Genomic DNA, 19211 nt, shown 5'->3' on the forward strand with positions numbered 1-19211 from the left:
AAGGTAGGTATCCATTTCATGTTCCTGTCCTTTCTCAAATATTTCCAAGTCGCAAAACTGAATGAAATTCGATTTTCATTTACAGTCCGCCTTTTCGTTAACAGTAGAATTGAATTAAAATTGCATATAATTAGTGAAAAAATAATTTTCTTTAATCAAGAAGTATGGGCGGTGGCAAGCTTAGTCTTAAAAAGTTGATGTGGTGGCTTTCAGAGAAGCGGATTTATTCCCTCTTCTTTGCCGGCACAAGATTGTTAGTTTTCAGTGTGTTTTTTAGTTTTAAAATTCAAGTTAATACTATAGTACTTGTAACAACGTCGCTTAAGAAAATAGGTCTCGGCGTAATTGCGTCTTAGCCGACAAGAAAATGAGTCCCGGCGTACTTTGACTAAGCCGACTCAAGAAAATAGGTCTCATTTGTAACAATATGAATACAAGGGTTCGCATTCTAATAGGAAGTTAAAATTTATCTACAAAGAAAAATTAAGTATTCTGCATGAAAAATAGAATACGTTTACATTTTTTTTTCTAAACGTGTTTAATTACAGGTTACCGACGAAAATACTATGAATTTTCATACAAATATACACATATTCGTACATAAATATCGATATTAATTTATACCGTCTCGTGTAGCGATGAGATAGCGTTCATAATCGCGGCCCAGAAATTGGCTACAGGCTTGGTTAAGTAAATGTGTGCAGTGTTATGAATAACTAGAAGAAAAATTGAGGTTAAGTGCGGCTTTAAGGCCTGGTAGACCACAAATTTAATATCGTATTACTTGTATTGAACCAGACTAGAGAATTAATCAACGTGTAGGGATTTAAAATTACGTCAACTAAGAAATTTTATTTAACTATTATTGTAATTATATGAAGTTCTGAATGAGAAATAGAATCAGAACCCTGAAAGAGGGCTTTCGACTCGATAGCTACTCTATGGTAAAAATGTCAATGTATTTTGTCTCTGGTGTATCGAGTTCATGCTACGAGTACTATATATGTTCACTGTGCAGGCATCGGCGTCGCTTTTCCGCGACTGTAGTACGCCCGGTGACAAACGGCTAAATTTAAAGTTCGTACCGATTCGTACTCACGGGAAGGGGGTGGAGGCTATCTACCCTAACTGGCGCCCTGCCAACCTACCCGTTCCTGTTTGTCCGAAGCTCGACGGTATTAGGTAATAGACAGAAAACGATTAACTAAACTACCCTGTCATAAAGATATATTCATTTCATAATACCGCGCACTAATCGTCTGCTTAATTGCAAACAAAATCAATAGATGATGATAATTTTGTTCCGGCACCAATTAAATTACATTACTATTCTTTCTTAGCTATCGAGCGTATTCATTTAAGTAGGCAGTGGTTCTACTTTCCATTAAAGAGCTAGAAACGAAATACGTCGACAGATGTGTTTAAGTAGCGTTTAAACGAGGAGAATACAATATTATTCTGTCCCACGATCCGACCTACTGTCCACGTGTAAACAACAATTTGAAGGATAGGAAATTATTCCTAGACATTTTCACAGAGGACAGGCATCTCGGCAGGACAATAATTACCCCCACCACTGCGGCCGTATCGTCCTCGTGCAAACGCGCACGGACAGTAGAACAATGGCGACTTGCTCGACACCGTGTAAACGTCGTCGTATATTCAATTTCGCAGCGCTCACGAGTGAACTACGGCTGAATATTCGTATTATCCTGTTCTGCGCGGTAGAAGCTATTCGCGGAGCTGGAACAAGACAATATTGTCCTATCTATTGTAATGTCCTCGAGTCAACCTAGCTTTATCTTACATTTATTTATTTTTTAAAGATACTATGACCTCTTGATATGATCGTAAGCATTTTGTAGTAATGAGAAAAGCGTTATTTGACGTCCATGAATTTTACAATTATGTGATTAGTAGGATTAAAAATAATTTTAGTGGTCCTGTTTATCACATCATGCCGTTGGCCTGAAAATAGAACGCGATATCCCTCTGTCTATCCATAGATAACTCGCTTCTTCTACATTCGTACATCTTCTCATGCACGCGCGCCGATTATTCCGAATTTTCATATGTCCATCTTAAAGTTTTTGTTGGATTTAGTCATGCCATTGTTTCCTCGATTTCTGCATTCATCCACATTTGTATCGTAAATACATTTAGCTAATCTTTCCCCGTCCATTCGCTCTACATGTCCAAACCAACGTGAAAATACTATCTTGATTTTGTCGATAATACATATCTCAGCTTTAAATAATGCACGAATCTCGACATTTATGCACCGCACATATCGTACATTCAATGTAAAAAAAAATAAAATATTTGTACAACTGCAAAAGGTATTGAATATTTTATTCAATTCTCGTCTGAAACTTCTTCCTCCACATACCCGAAATCGTTTTAAAGACCGTGGGTCTTTCTGTCGGTTTCACTCATACAAAAAAGCAATGTTTTTTTGATAATAAACGAGTAACTCTTTTAAAATTTTTAATTTCATATTTCGCGATTTAAATTTAATTTAACTGTAGGTACTACCTGTTTTGCTGTGAGTTTGGCAAATTATATGGAGGACCTTTGTCGGATATTGTCATTCATCTACACGACCATATTACAAAACTGTATTTACTTGTATAACAATAGCGTATGTCCATTATAGTAATTTTATACTTAACAAATTACAACAGGGATGGAGAACATTTGAAACAAAGGAATATGGAAGTCTAGGCATTTACAGGGCTTATGGCCTATCATTGGCTGGTTTAAGTGGACACTTTACACACTGTGTAACATTCACCATTTTGCCTATGTTTGAACATACATATTTCTTCAATTATTTCATCTGTTGATTTTAGTGAAGTTAAAGAGCTGAAACCTTTATTGCTGTGAAGAGATTACTTTTTCTGAATTATTTCACATACTAGGCAACGCTTGAAAACAATTTTCCAATTTTTAAACTTCTTGTTGGACAAAAATTGTTCAGTGTTTAAATTGTGGATAGTATTAATATTATTTACCTTGCAATGTAGTTTAATAAGCTTTCAGTTTTTTTTCTTCCTAACTTAATAAGCCACTGGGTTATTTTATTTTTTTGCATAGTACTCGTAGTAACATCGTGTTGGGTGAATAAAATATCACTAACCTTATTATAAATTCTAGGAGCCATAAAGCTAAAAGATCTCTGTCCGAAAGAAGTTCTCGTCCGCGGTACAATGTGTTTCTGTGTCGTCACAATACGAGTTGATATATTGTGTGCTGTTAAGACGTGGTCAATTTTATTATTTTGATGATTAATTATTATTGTTTTAGCATGCAATTGAAAACAAAAAAAAACATTAAAAAAAAAAAATGCTACTCATCTAAATTCATCTAATTTTCATCTAAATATTAAGTATCAGCTATGGATAAAAAGTCGAAAGTGTATTTAGGGGTGTTCCATTCGAGAAAAATATAAGAGTAAATTGGTCGCCAATATTTTACTTCAAATAAAACTTCCAACGGAAGAGGTTCTTAGATATATTTGTTTAGTGCTGTTTTATTTTTGTGTAGTTCAACACTGAATACTGTCCGTTTGAAATAGTACAAAGTAAAATCCACTTTCATAAATACCTCGTGCGATATATTTTTCACTCTTGCCGCCCGAAAATAGGTTAACCGGAGTAGCATGAATTTTGCAGAAGTATACAGAGGCAAGTAAAGTTATCAGGCGTGGGGAGGGTACAAGGGTGGGCGGTTGCATAAGGCTAGGTTCTCTATACTCGGCCGTGTACCTTCCGTGCATTCCTAATGGCGGCCAAGATATGCAGCCAGATTGCGGCAATTGCGCATAGATTTGTGAGGGCAATTCTAAGTCGGATTACGACCCCGGCCCCGTGGATAGATAGACCATAAAACTTAATGTCTAAAGCTGCGTGGAAAATTATTTTTGATTGAGATGTAGTCTAAGCAATCCGAGCTCATTTTAGACCAAACCTCTATTTTTTAACAGTTTTTATTTTTGACATGAATGTCCCTAGAAAGTACCCTAGAAAATCTCATCCAAAGTACCCCCCCCCCCGGGTGTCGGCTCCCCCCCTCCCTGAAAATGTGCAGCTGTCAGTGTTTTTTTTTTTATTTTACACAAAAACTGTTAAAGGTAAAAGAAAATTGACAAAGACAAAAAATGAGTATCGTTTTTTCAAAACACGATATAGCCTAACACAACGATTTACCTGAAAAAATCTCACCAAAACACGATATTTTATTTGATTTGACGCGAATCACAAAAACCCTCTTCTGATAAATTACGTTTCAAGCGAATGCAGAGTTTTGTAAAAACGGTCCACAATTATTATCATTAAATTATCTACAAAAGAAAATTTTTATTTTGACAGTACTTTTAGGTTCTGAAAAACGACTATTTAAAATTTTTCTTAAACTATTTTTTTGGAAAAAACATAATTAGTACTTAATTAATAGGTGAGCTACAGAAGCTGTGACAAAATAATCCGGAAGCAAATTGGTTGCATTAACCTACAAAACAAGACCTAGGAGACTTGGCTTCTGATTTACAGGTCACAGCGTCAGGCATCACAAGACATGTCACGCTGTAACCTCAGAAGACAAGTTCTGTTCGGGCCAAAACACATCTTTTTATGGTATTCTGCATGACTACATAACATGTGACGTCACTTCGCCTGAAGTTAATCGATACAATACATCTTATAAAGAAAATTCCATTCGATGCACTTGTACGGGATATTTACCTACTAACAATTGGGACTTCAAAGTAAATAATTTGTTGACAATTAAAAAAAATAATGATTACTTAATAATTAAATCATTTTATTTCCCAAGATAGCATTATTACACAGCATCTTCATCATCATCTCAGACCCATGGCAATGTCCGCAAATAAAGCTGCATTCAAGCCCGGCACATGAACATTCACACCCATTGGCACAAATTTTCTTGCCGTTACAGATTTGTTGAAATACGCCCAGAATCTTTGGCCGGGATACGCAATAAAATGAACGCTAATTTATTTTCATTTACTTTGCCAGCGCGTTTATAACACAAACATGAAATGTAGTGTATATGAAAGTATCATAAAAGAGGAAGATAATTATTGTACTAAAATTGCTGATTTTATAAGACGCTTGCATGGAAAATATCATTATGATCCAGCAAAAAAAAAAGTTTTGTTGGGAATAAACACAATGCGCTTCATGCTACATTAGTTGAAGGTAAAGCGTTGTTTCTTGAGATATACAACGAAGCGCATTATTTATGTATACATTTCTACTGATATTGTTATTTATATGGCGATATCGAATTACATCATGTTAATTGCTAAACTGAAATAAATATAAATAAAGAGTCGTTATAGGTAGATCTAAAACGTGATTTTTTTAAATACGAAGGAGGTATAAAGTAAATATCATATAAGTAAAAAAATTACTCTAATTTTTAATTTTTTAAGGTGATTTTTCTTTCTAGGTACTAAATTATTGCAAATATACATATTATACGCGTTATCGCTAAGTCAGTGTTAGCGATATTATGACCCACATGCATACTTAATTACATATTTAGGATCTAACGTCGAAAGAACAATCCGTAAATAAATGCATTGTAATTAGCACACGAGTTTTTACGATCATTTTCTGTGTATAAAAAAAATAGGCGTGATAAGCTAACATTAACAGACCGACGATAGTTTCAGAATGTCTTTACGTCATAATTTTATACTGAATACAATCATAGAATTACAGAACTCTGGGGGCGATTAAAACGGGAAACTAACAGATTTATCTTCAAAAGTAAAATAGAATTATACAAATACTTTAAAAAAAACGTTTTTTAAGTATGTATCTTTGTTGAAAATTCTCGATGCGTATGGTATTCCTTCCAATATTATTGCTGTTATAAAAGCGCTCCACATAGACAGCAGCAATTGCCGTGTGAGAATCGACAGTTCTTTTACTGATTGGTTCGGGGTCTCCACTGGAGTAAGGCAAGGCTGCGTCCTTGCGCCGTTCTTATTCATCATACTGATGAATTTTATCTTATGCAAATCAATACCACCTGATCGAGACATAAAAGTGAACTCCTCCCTAAAATTGTGCGATTTAGAGTATGCAGACGGTGAGGTTTTTCATGAAAAGTCTGTGGGTGATTTTCAGGAAATTGTTACTAAACTTCAGGAAAACTCTACTCGTCTGGGTCTTAATACTAACAACTAAAATATCATGTGCAACAAATCGTGTCCTGACCCTGATCAGTCTCTTTATAATAATGGACGGGGGATCGAGGAAGTTGACAGCTTTAAATACTTGGGAATTCACATAACTGAGGATCGAAGCATCCACAAAGAGCTCGCAACCCGCCCAGGAATTGCTAGAGCAACATTTAACATGATGCGTGTTGTCTGGAACTCTAGTCTATACTCGGTTAAAACGAAATATCGATTATTCAACTCTTGTATAATGCCAGTTCTCCTAGATGGATACGAATCTTAGCGCCATACTTAAGCTCAGAACACCAAACTTCTGAGTTATGAGAGTAAGTGTTAGAGGAGAATATTAGGTGTTTATTTATTTCACATAAAACTTTATATTTTTCCTTTTCTATATGAACATCTCACTGGGCATAACCCGTAACGAGGCATTAATTTACATAAGGAGGTTCTATTTTTTAACCAACATTAAAGTCTGAGAACGGACGCAGCAGCCTCCACTAGCGTCTTGAGGATGCGGCGGTGGACCTGGCTTGGACACGTGCTGCGCATGCCTCTGGAGAACCTAAACCAAAGTTGACTCTTCTGTAAACCTGCGGGCTCACGCCGTCCTTGAAGGCCGTCGATGACGATCATTCGACTTTATTCGGCGGAATTTGGGGGCGCTGGAATAACGTAGGAGGAGGCGAAAGTGTTGACTGGTGATAGGGTCTCCTGAAGGCAACTGGTAATGTCCACATGCTCCACTTAGGAGCGGACGTGGAAAAGAAGAAGAAGATCTTTGTTGAATTATCTTTTATGATAAAATAAAAAAAAAAAATAATAATGAATACTTAATTTAATTTTCACTGAGTGTACATTATAGATTGCTAGGCGCTGACATTCGAAAGTACATAATATTGATGTAGAGGGCATGACCACGTTCGAGAAGAGCCATGTCATGTGACATTTCGAAGCGCATTAGCGCGTCACTCAATCAGCATTAACATTTCAATGAGGAAGTTCAGTGATACGAGAAATTTACGCAATGTACGCACGGTAAAAATTAGAGCATTTAATTGTACGACGAAGTTTCTCGAATATGTATAAAAAATAATTGAAACAATCTACTTTGAACGACGTCAATAGTTCTCCGAAATCAACCAATGTGCACTGTGAAAGATTTCCGGTTACCGGGAAGCCAATTCACAAATCAGCAGAACTCGCCCAAGAGAACATGTGACGTCACATGCAGAGTAATTTCAAAATCGCAAAAATTTGGACAAAGCGCTGATAACACGTTGCATGAACATATTTTTGGCTTAGTTTGACAAAATATTTAAAAAAAAAACATTTTTAAAAAAAAAGCACTGAATTTCTTAATTGGTGGAAGATTTTACAGAAACTAATATAGCTAATGAAAATGTCGGCCTCGTGGTGTAATGATCAGCGCGTTTGCCTATCATGCAAAGGGAGGAAATCCAGCTTGTCTACAATCATTTTAAAATACTCAAAACATTGTTGATGTTAATATTAGTTTGTACTCTATTCGGCGGCTTCTCTCAAGTAAAAATTCTGCAAAAGAAAATCGAGTAATAATATCATACAATAAAAATCAATTCACCCTATGTTGTTTTGTCGTGCCATGCGAATTTTTATGCTCGGATGAAATGGGTCAGTGACGTAATGATTCAGAATGTTTCTGAAAACGAACACGTGGGGTACAATCGTACCTACTATCATTAGATCGATTTTCGTTATTCATTAACAATGCATCAAGTTCTAAATTGCGTTTGCATTGGAAGAAAAGTGACCCCTTACAGTTCGAGCAATATAAGAAGATAACTTTGACAGCTTACAATAGAGTTGTTGCAGTCTTTTTCCTTTCGATTTTCGATATCGATTTATCATTTTTTAATATTTTTCCGTCAGATGGGGTGAATAGTAACGGGTTTTTTTGATTACGGCTAAATAGCTTGATACTTACTAAAAATAAAACGATTAAAATAAAATTTAAAAAACAGAAAAGTAATTTACTTATTTGATTTGGTCATTCAATGGGAATATTTAATCAAGGTAAGACAAAATAATAGAAGAAAAAGGTTATAATATGCCTCCCACAAGAATTATAGGACGATAAAGATAGTAACATTAATATATTTATACAATTCTAATTATTATTATTTTACTTAGATTAACTAAATTATAGTATGGATCACACAATAATAATAGTGATCTTTGACAGTATTTTGTGCGTAACACGATGAAAACGTGACTCGTATAACCCGCGCTCACACCGCTGGTTACGAAAAATAAAAATAATAAAAACACATTTTCTTAAACATATATTTTTTTTTCATGTCTTTCAATCTCATTCATACACATTACTAGCACTCTCCAGGGAACTGTCGTCACAGCTGTCATCTCCCACATTCGCTTACTAAAATACTATACCATATATTCTTATATTTCTGGGCAATGCGTGAAAAACAGAGCTTAAATAATATTTTGTGAACATACCTCGTTTTAAGTGATCATTCCGAATAATAGTATATTTCATATATTAAAGTTTAACTATTTTTAACTGGCACATAAAAAAGGTCAGCGTCAAAATTACCGTCGATTAAATTGAATTAATCGTATTGGTAACCCTTTGAAATGAACACAAACAATATAATTCGATATTCAATATAAAGTCGATATTGTCGATTGATGGTGAAGTTTTTCGGCGGTACGTCACTATAACGGCGACTACAGCAATAAAGTACTGCATTTGTTTATTACACTTAGCTGTCAATATCTACAGTACTTCATGAGCGCGTAAACGTCAAAAGTCTCTTCTTAAATTGCCTGAAGAATAGCATTTCACGCGTTTGCTTCGTAAGTTCGTTCATATCCTATATTCTAAAACATTTAAGTTTGTAAGTGAAAATTATTGATAGAAGTTTATTGTAATTTATTATATAAATAAAGGACGAGTGATAATTTTACTAATGAATACGCTTTGTTTTTCAGAAATCATAATTGACAGAAATCAAACTCACAAAGGATGGAGCAATTAAAAATATTATACATACAATACTTCAACTCATTGGAAATATTATTATATCAATTGATTCAGGATTATGATTCAGGAAGAGGAAAACTTGTCGAAATCCGGCGCTCCCCAAACACTAGATTTGGAGATCGTGCTTTTGCCGCCGCCGGCCTCTCTGCCTGGAACCAATTGCCTTCAAACTTACGAATCATCGACAGTCCCAGTCAGTTCAGATCCCAACTAAAATCCCACTTCTTTAAACTATCATACCCTTAATTTTAAATCTGGAAATATAATATATCACTTAAGTTTGTTAGAATGTAAGTTTAGATATACAATTGTAAAGCGCCCTTGGGGTGATTTTTTACAAAAATGGCGCTATATAAATTAGCTAAATATTATTATTATTATCAACCCATTTGTTAACCTAAAACACTTTGTTAAGGATCCTACAGACAAAAATAATTTAATTTAATTTACTCTTATATAATTTTGAATTCTCTATCCTTACCTCTGTTTGTGTGGATTAAAGTATCACTAGTCTTTCATTTATACAATAAATATACTATATTCCTACATATCTCACTCTAACACAACTAAAATCGTATTTAGCTTTCGTTTCAGCTACATACGAATACACACTGTGCTAACTACTCGGTTGAGTACAAACGAATTAAAAAAGTAATCAAAATGTTATGAACAGAAAAGTTTCACGGTAGGCCCGAGGATCGAACCCCGCTACCACAACTTCTTCTTGTTTTCTAACGAAGATATTTACGAATAACTTTAAAAAATATTTTAGTAACATAATAACGCAAATACATATTATTTTAAACTAGGGTAAAATAAGTGTGAAGGTTTTCACGGCCACTGTTATCAATATGTTTCTTTTTTAATTTAAAAACAGCTTCCGTTTCCAGGGGATTCTTATCTTTTGGGCTCAATAAATGGTTCTTTATTTTTCCTACAAATAAGAAACGCCGGAACAAATCCAACACACACGGTATCACCCAAAAACACATAGGGTATAATAAAATAAAAATATTTGGGTATATCAAGGAAACGAAAATATTGTATTTAAAAAATATGTCCGCCTCATGATCTGAGGGTCTGCGCGTTAGACTACCATGCAAGAGTTCAAGAGCCCGATTACCGACATGATTGGTATAAAATATTAATTTAAAAAGGTGTTTTTAAGCTGAATATATAAGCCCCTGGACTAGCACCTAAAATAAATATAATTAACTATTATTTTATTTATTTTATTTTATTAGGGATTTTTACAGCTATTCCATAAACAAAATAATTAGAAAAATCTTAACAATACTAAAGCCAATTAAAAAAATCCACTGTTAATATAATGACACATAATATATAAGAAAAGAAGTTTAGTAATTGTATTTGTGTGACGTTTGTATTCATGTGTATGTGAATGTGTGTAAGCGTGAATGAATGAGGGAGAGGATACATGTACGTGTGGGAGCGAATGAGGGAGAGGGTGCGTGTGTATGGGTGCGTAAGTACGAAAATAATATATTTGCTTAAAACTTGTAAATTGTATAAAAAATGGTACAATAAAGAGCTTAGTAAAAAGTTAGAAACCTTTTTGTTAAAATTAAAATGACGAAATGATATGAATTGTTTTTTTTTTTTTTTAAGTATGTTAAATTTCAAAACCGTATTCTGAAAAAAAAAGCATTTTATTTTTTAAATTTTTACAACTAATTGATTGATTTGGTGTTTATTTTGTAGAACTCCATATTTAAACTTATAATATTAGAAATCAAACACTGATTTGAGTCTACTGAACACTTTATTTTATTTTTACAAATATTTAAAATATAAAAACAAAAATTTCGTGACAACTGTTTTGACCTTGAATTATATAACTATATTAAGTAATTAAATCCATTTAATCTTCACATTCGTCTGAAAATGCCCTAACAAGGCGAAACAATTGTCACGAAATTTTTGTTTTTATATTTGTAAAAATAAAATAAAGTGTTCAGTAGACTCAAATCTGTGTTTGATTTCTAATATTATAAGTTTATTATACAACTATGTTTGGTGTACCAATGTAGTGCCCTATGCACCGCTATGAGCGGTAAGGGGAATGACGATACTTTTTTTTAAAAAAAACGACAACTCTGGTGGAAGGTGCATTGCTGACTAATTTGTTCACTTCATGTCCGCTCCCTAGATGGAGTACGTGGCGACCGCAAACAGCCTCCGGGGCTCTATCGGCTGGCAACCTTTGTGGGTCGTCCCAAGTCAGGCGCACGTCGCGCAGTTCCACCGTGGAATGCCAACGACTTGTCAGCAGTGGACGCCCAGGACGTCGAGAAATTGATGCCTTGAAAAGTAGGCAAGAAATAAGGGCTCTCGAGAGACTTCTGCAGTTTAGTATGTGACGTGACCCAGCCAACCATATCGCCGCTGTTATTAGGCAAAGCTACAGTATTTAATTTAATTTATTTATATTTATTCTTGTGTACACGGTGTTATGTTGGTACAAAACAATGATATTATTACAACAACAAAAAAAACACAGCACCAATTACGTACACAACACAATATATAATACAATTTTCTGAACAGGCTAACAATATGCAACGAGAATATGACGTGGTTAAATGCAAAACCGCCACCGTCCATGATCACTGTTTTTGGGAAGACCAACAAAATCAGCAGCAAAAATACTATTTCTTTTAAGTTTAATGTGCAACTTGTGCGTGGTATAACAGGTAGCGGAAACACTATTCATTTTAAGTTGAATGTGCACATTAAACTTAAAAGAAATACTTAGTCATTTCGTCGCATTAGTTCGTTTTTGCCCAGCAGACTATTTTCAACGAAATTGAGTTAAAATTACAGGAGTTTTTTAGAAAAATTGTTCAAAAGGTTTTTTAACCAATTTTATCTTAAGCTGTGGTCATTATTTATGCATATTTCGTAAAAAAAAACTTTTAAGCTCTATTTCTGCAGATTCGTGTTTTAATGTGTGTGACAAGAACGAAATGAAGCAACGATTTGGTTAAAGGTTTTGTTGATCTTCCTTTAAATAGCGATCACGCACAATGGCAGTTTTGCATTCAACCCCTTCATATGGGACTATTTGTGTTAGTGTCTTCAATGTTGTGTGGCGTATTAATGTGTGTAAAATACAGTTTTAATGTTATATGTATAGTAGATTTAGTCTTTTTTTTCTTTGTTTTTTATCTTTATTCTTGTTTTTTCAATGTTTTTAAATAAAATAAATAAGTTTAAAAAAAAACAAAAACAAAAAATACTTAATCACACACACACCACATTTTATACAAAAAACATATATTTGTTTATATTTCTATTTTATAAGGCGCCTGTACACTTTTCAATTGGTTAAATATATACCTCGATGAGTAGTTTCATTATCATTATAAAACTACATATACTATATATATATATACTCGTACAATAAAATTAAGGGAAAACAGTCAATAATGCAAGTCCGCACATCGCAAAATGGCATCATTATCATATAAAATTAAAACTGCGTTTAGATAATCCGATAAATGTAAAAAGTGCGATTATCGGAGGGCTCAAATATTCAAAACATCGTGATTTTTATAAATGAAGGAAATCATGCAAGAATAAATAATGACAGCGTGTCACTCTCCAAGCACAAGAGCTAGACTCTTTTTTGGAAAGTAACAGCTATGACATTTAAAAATTATAAAAGTAGATTGTAAAGAAAAAAAACATGAACCAATTATGACGGAAGTCAGATTGCAGAAGGGACCATCTGTAATTTTTTTAAATATTCAGAAGAGCTGAAATAAGAATCAATTTCATGACTTTAATCCACAAACAAAAATATTTTAGAGTTACTTTTTAATGATAAATTACCATTCTTAATGATGGTATTTTTTTTAATGTGTATTTACTTAAACTTTTGAAAACTAAAACACAGAAAAAATTCAAGATGGTCCCTTCTGCCACCCTGACTACCGAAGTGTAATTATATTAATCAATAAAAAATAAAAGACTTATTACTTATCACCGTGACATTCATTTCTGCTTGAAAAATATAATAGGTAGGGTGGAGCTACAGTAATTGGACAAGCTACAATGAATGGAATTTCTAAATATAATGATTAAAAATAAATAAATGTAATGCGTTCATTTTAAGAAAAAAAAACACAATAAAATGTACATTTTAAGGTGGAGATAAATTCTTACGTTTACTTAATTTTAAACAATTGATTAAGAGTGCTCTATAACAGAAGCATGTCCAATAACTAGAGTTTCCAATGTAAATAACTGACCAACATCTAACTTTCGTTAAAATATATTTAAGCATATCATCTTTAAGCGGCTCGCTTAAAATTAATATAATAATAAAATATAACATTATTTTTCAATTAAATCGTTTAATTAAAACCAATAAAAGAATATTCATTAAACACATTAATTAAGCAAAAAAGACGGTTTGGTCATTTATTAAAAGGGTTGATTTCGCTTTTGCTTCGTTAGTGATTCAATAAAAACGAAAAGAAAAAGGCTTTTACGACAAATATTATGTAACATGAATTAAATTTAAGTTTATTCATTAATTTAAGATAATGTTATTAAAATCTTTTCTTTTTTTATGTATAAAATACATGCGTATGCAAATAAAATTAAGTATGTTATGAAAATAATCGAATTAAGTATTCGATTACCAGATATTAAAAAATATTTTTGTTTTGGTAGATACTACTTGATCAATTTAAATTAAACAATTCGGTTCAATGGTCAATTGTAAAATGAAACCAATGAGTTCGATTTATACTTTTTGTCGAAATGATTTACTTGATTTTGAAATGGCTAACGAAACGAGAGCTTAATGCGCAGGGAGATGGGATAATTGTAAATTATGTATGGTTGTAGTACTTACTCTTCGGGGAATGCTGCAGCCCCTTCTTCCTGGCCAGGAGCATTGACGTGGTATACGCAGAAGTTCTCGAGCAGGGCGCGCATGTCCACGAAGTTGAAAAACGCTTGGAAGCTAGATATGTCTGTAGCCAGAGAGAAAACACAATCAATCAATCAATCAATCCACCGCCTCACTAAACCAAATAATTAAATATATTTTTTTAAATTAAAAATCAAAGCACTTTTTACATACATTATGTTTCAGTTTGAATGCATTATAATGAAACGGGTGGTTAAAAAAACAATGAAAACAAGGCTGTTTTTTTGTTAAACTAAACCGATTTTTTAAAAACATAAGTGCTAATATTAATGAAACTTAAAATGGAACGCCTCACACTCAAACAACGCTTGCGAATAAGAAAGTTCAGCTCTGCGGGAAATAGGATACAAAAAATGTATTCTGACGAAAGGTAAAAAATTAGAACATTAAATTGTATGGCGAAGTTTCTCGAAAATATATGTAAAAAATGATTTTAATAAAAATGTTCACATGGCGTCACTAGTTCTTCCGAATCAAACAATGATAAGAGAGTTGTAATAGGTTTCCGGTTTGCGGTAAGTCAACTGACAAATCAGCAGAACTCACCATCAGCGGAAGAGAACTTGAGACGTCACACGCGAAGTAATGTTTAAAATACAAAACTTTTAAAATCATAGTGCTGAAAATACGATACATAAAAAATAAATAAATTAAACGAAGTAAATAGTTTTTCTCCGCTGATATGAGTTTAAGTAAGTTTTAAACATTTTTTTGGCTCAGTTTAATAGTCTATAACAAATAAAAACCAATGAAATTCCTCACTATAGAAATTTACTTTGAAAATCTGTATTCAGTTGGCAAAATGTATAGGGTTCTTTGTGAAACCATGAATTTACTACGTGGCAAGTGTAGTGGCAACATTATTTCCAGGAATGGTTCTATTAATTGGCCTCCACGATCCCCTGATTTGACGATATTGGATTATTTCCTATGAGACTACGGTCTATGGTCTATGGATACAAACCAACAACTCTCGAAGCATTGGAAGCCATTATATTGAACACGCACCAATTCGAAAATGACGCTGGATTTGTTTGATAGTGGCCAAACATTGGACCGACATGCGACAGAACGAGCTGCGAAACCGCTAGCCACTCATTTATATCATTATGATATCATTAAAAACTATGTATATATTTGTAAACACAAAAAAAACTCAGTCCAATAAATGTTTGTTTTTTTTATTTCAATTTAAAGTTTTATGACGGTTTGAAAATGCCCGCTTTGGACGGAAAATTATTATTCTTTGGCGATTCCTCTCAGCTATCAATGAGGTCATAAACCCTCGTGATTCTAACTTTTTGGTATACACACTATTGGAATAGTAGTGGTAATAGGTATACACTTACACCGAAATAAACTTAGCCAATTAAAATTTTTAATTTAAAAATGTGATTCATCGTACAAATTTTGCACTATATTTATTGTTTACGATTCATTTAACAGCTCCATTAAAATATAATGCATTAAAACTTAAACATCTTTAATAATTCACTTAAACGTGCAATTATAATTCCAACCGCCCATGCGCTCTGAATGTTAAACGAATAGCGCCCTAGAGCTGATTTTCATGAAAATAGCGCCTTTTCAATAATCGTAAATAATAAGGACTGTGCGAATAGCGTAAAAACATTTGGTTCAGAAGTATTATAATAGGATGAGAGATGAGACATGTAAAAAATAAACATATTATTGCAATTTTATATGGCTAGTCAGATAAATATAACACGAATGCCGTGAAATTATATATGCTTTATGTACATGCACGTGAAAGTCGCGATAACAATGAGATAAATACATTGTGTTAAATTCGCGTAGAATAAGCAGCAAAAATTAAAATGAAATTCTTATATTATTATTAAAACTAGCCCGCTGTGGAAGGTCATAAGGTCATTTACTGGCCCGGTTACATTTTGTTTAGTCCATGTCTATGTGAGTATTGCTAGTAATTTGTAATGAGGAAGTTCAGCCCTACGGGGAATTGGATATAACAAAAAGTATTCATAACCGCGGTAAAAATTAGAGGATTCAATTGTGCAGCGAAGTTTTTTGAAAATGTATGAAAAAAATAATTAAAATGATTTTACAAAAACGAACCACTTTGAACGACGTCACTAGTTCTTCCGAATCAACCAATGATAAGATTTCCGGTTTCCGGTAAGTCAACTGATCAATCAGCGGCACTCACCAAAAAGGGGAATAGAACTTGTAATTTCAAAAATACAAAACTTTTAAAATCATAGTGCTGAAAATACGATACATAAAAAAATTAAACGAAGTAAATAGTTTTTCTACCGGAATAAAGATATAACGAATTGAAAATAATAAACAATAATGCGGATAAACATTGGAATATAGAATTACCATTCTGCCGATCTGTCGATTGTAAAAAAACTAGCAATTTGTTCTCCACTGTTGCGATATAATATGTCAATTTTGATTACTCCTTTTCCAGGGGGCGGAATCCAGTCCTTGGTACAAACATTTTGTCATTTTTTCCATTACTAATTTACTGCGTTATCGTTATTTTTTATTTTTATACCTAAGTATGTTAAGTAAGATGAATCGCATAGTATTATACTAGGCATATCCAGAAAGTGAGAGTACTGTTTGGCTCTGTGCTGTGAGAGTTTTTTTGGACAAGGTGGCACCACTGATTGGTAGTGGGGGGTCTCTTGAACACAACGAGCACTGGCGACCCTCGTTAGTACCAAAACTTGCCACGTAGTGTTCGTTTCTGTGAAAGATGTCAATAAGAAATCCCGCCAAATGCGAGGTGCGCGCTGTCATAAGGTAAGGCAACTCGCGAGTTACTTGAGCGATTTAAATTGGAAGGTGAGAATTTTCTGAGCTCCATTATGACTGGTAATGAAACATGGGTGGCTAATTACACCCCTGAGACAAAAAGACAGTCATCAAAATGGCGGCACACTCGTTCCCCACCTGCCAAAAAATTCATTTTACAACCTCAATTTCGGCCAAAGCAATCATGGCATCCGTGTTTTGGGACCGAAAAGGTATAATTTTGATTGATTTTTTGCTTCAGGGGGAGACGATTACTGCAGCACGGTACCGTGAGACCCTACAAAAGCTCAAAATAGAAATAAAAAACAAGCGAGACGGGAATATTGACGAAGGGAGTGTGTTTGTTGCACGAAAACGCCCGCCCGCACACGGCTTACGCCACCAAGGCGCGTTTGAACTCGTTTGATTGGGACAATTTGAACTACCTTGCATACTCCTATGCCTTAGCGCCTTCAGATTTTCATCTTTTCACCTTCCTGAATTATCACAGGTGGAAAAAAAATCTAACCGATGAGGAGGTGAAACAAGAGGTCTTGAAGTGGACGAAAGAGATGGCGGGAAGTTCTATGAAGACGGCATCAAAAAGCTTGTGCCACGACTTACAACCTGCATATAACGAGAAGGGGACTATGTGGAAAAATAAGTAATATACTCGTATTATTTTTTAAATAAATTTTGTTTTAAAAAATACAAAAATTGAGTACTCTTACTTTCTTTATATTCCTCGTAATTAAGTACAATGTATAAAACAACTGTGTAATACGTAAACTAGGTATATCGTTTTTGTATTATTGCATACTTTTGTAATAGAAAACTGTTATGTTTAAATGTATGTATGCTTATGTTCATGAAAGGCATTTATGCCGTGTACATTAAAAAAAAAAAAAAAATATGTATTCAAAAAATGTTAAATACTAATTTGGATTAAATTGAGTTTATAAACTTTTGATGTTTCATCGCCGTGCCGCGCCGTATGAATTTGGCTTACATAATAAGTTAAAAGCAAGCAAATCCTTGTTATCAAAATAACTTCATGGAATAACTATGTTGAAAACAACCTGTAAACTTGCTACTCCAAAAGTCCACGCGGAGTTAGTACCATTAATACTTAAACCACTGGAAATGGGTGTTGATTGGTTTCATGCCTTAACTTATCCTTCTAGCATATTACAAGTTGAATTTATTGTAGGTACTCGTACAACCCCCAGCAGGAGTTGTTCCTGAAGTAGTAATGACTCAGATTAGAAGTCGGAAATCTTTTGCTTGCAGTTTCCAAAGAACACTAAAGTAACAAAGCACAATTCTAAAAGAACTCATGTCTAAACATTAATTACTTAATCCATGTCCGCTCCCTAGGTGGAGCATCATGGTATTGATAAAATATTTTCAGGCCAGATCTGCGTAGTAGTTCAGAATTAAAATGCCGACGAACTGTCAGCCGTTGACATCCAGGGCCGCGAGAACCTGATGCCTTGTAAAGTAGGTGAGCGTGGTTAAAGGGTCTCACGAGGCATTTGCAGTATTTGGTCCAGCCAGCAGTATCGCCAACGCTTGATGGCAATAGGGAAATATCACGTTTTTTAAACATTTTTAATGTAATAAAGGTGTATGAAGTACTGTCCAGTAAACAAGTATTTATTTGCTAATTATTAGTAGCATAAAAATTATTTTTTAATTTGTAATTTTGAATTCCCGCTAATTTTGAATTTTCTTGGATACCCACGAATAGGCCATGCCTTTGTGGGATTTTTTCGATTACTATTGTTACTATTAATATGTACTTCATTGCTATGTAATTATGCTTTATTTTTTTATTACTCTGTTTTATCACTTATTTTTATTGTAAAAAACAAAAAAAATAAATCACATAATTTAAAAAAACCAATGTAGAATTATAAATTCTGCACGGACACCGAGTAATAGACAATAATCGTGTAATGTCTCAACTTCCATATTCTCTTAGACTGGCACTTAAAGCGTTAGACTGATCACTTTACCTCCATAAAATCGATGATCGAGATACTGATAATGTTAATGGTAACACTATGTTGAAATCATTTTGAGTACCTGCATGTTAACTGTTTTTACAGGCCACGAATCAATTGATGACATAAATCCACACTAAAAGTGTTATGGTCCTGTGGCAGAATCGCGTATTCAAGATCAGAGGTCCGAGGCTCTGT

At 33.7% G+C, this 19211-nt stretch overlaps 1 protein-coding gene across 2 annotated transcripts in view; it reads right to left on the bottom strand.

Moving 5' to 3' along the window:
• Positions 1 to 19211, bottom strand: part of LOC148278991 (protein NDRG3-like) — a 99956-nt gene that overhangs the window by 49116 nt on the left and 31629 nt on the right. For both annotated transcript variants that reach the window (XR_015823012.1, XM_088230604.1), the window contains exon 3: positions 14146 to 14266. Coding sequence is in view for 1 of the 2 variants with exons in the window: in XM_088230604.1 (XP_088086730.1) it covers positions 14146 to 14266 (121 nt within the window). In the remaining variant the exon portion in view is untranslated. The remainder of the gene's footprint in view (positions 1 to 14145; positions 14267 to 19211) is intronic.

This window comes from Micrasema longulum, unplaced genomic scaffold, assembly GCF_059751315.1.
Source record: "Micrasema longulum isolate JH-2025_06_02 unplaced genomic scaffold, ASM5975131v1 h1tg000796l, whole genome shotgun sequence".
Lineage (NCBI taxonomy): Eukaryota > Metazoa > Arthropoda > Insecta > Trichoptera > Brachycentridae > Micrasema > Micrasema longulum.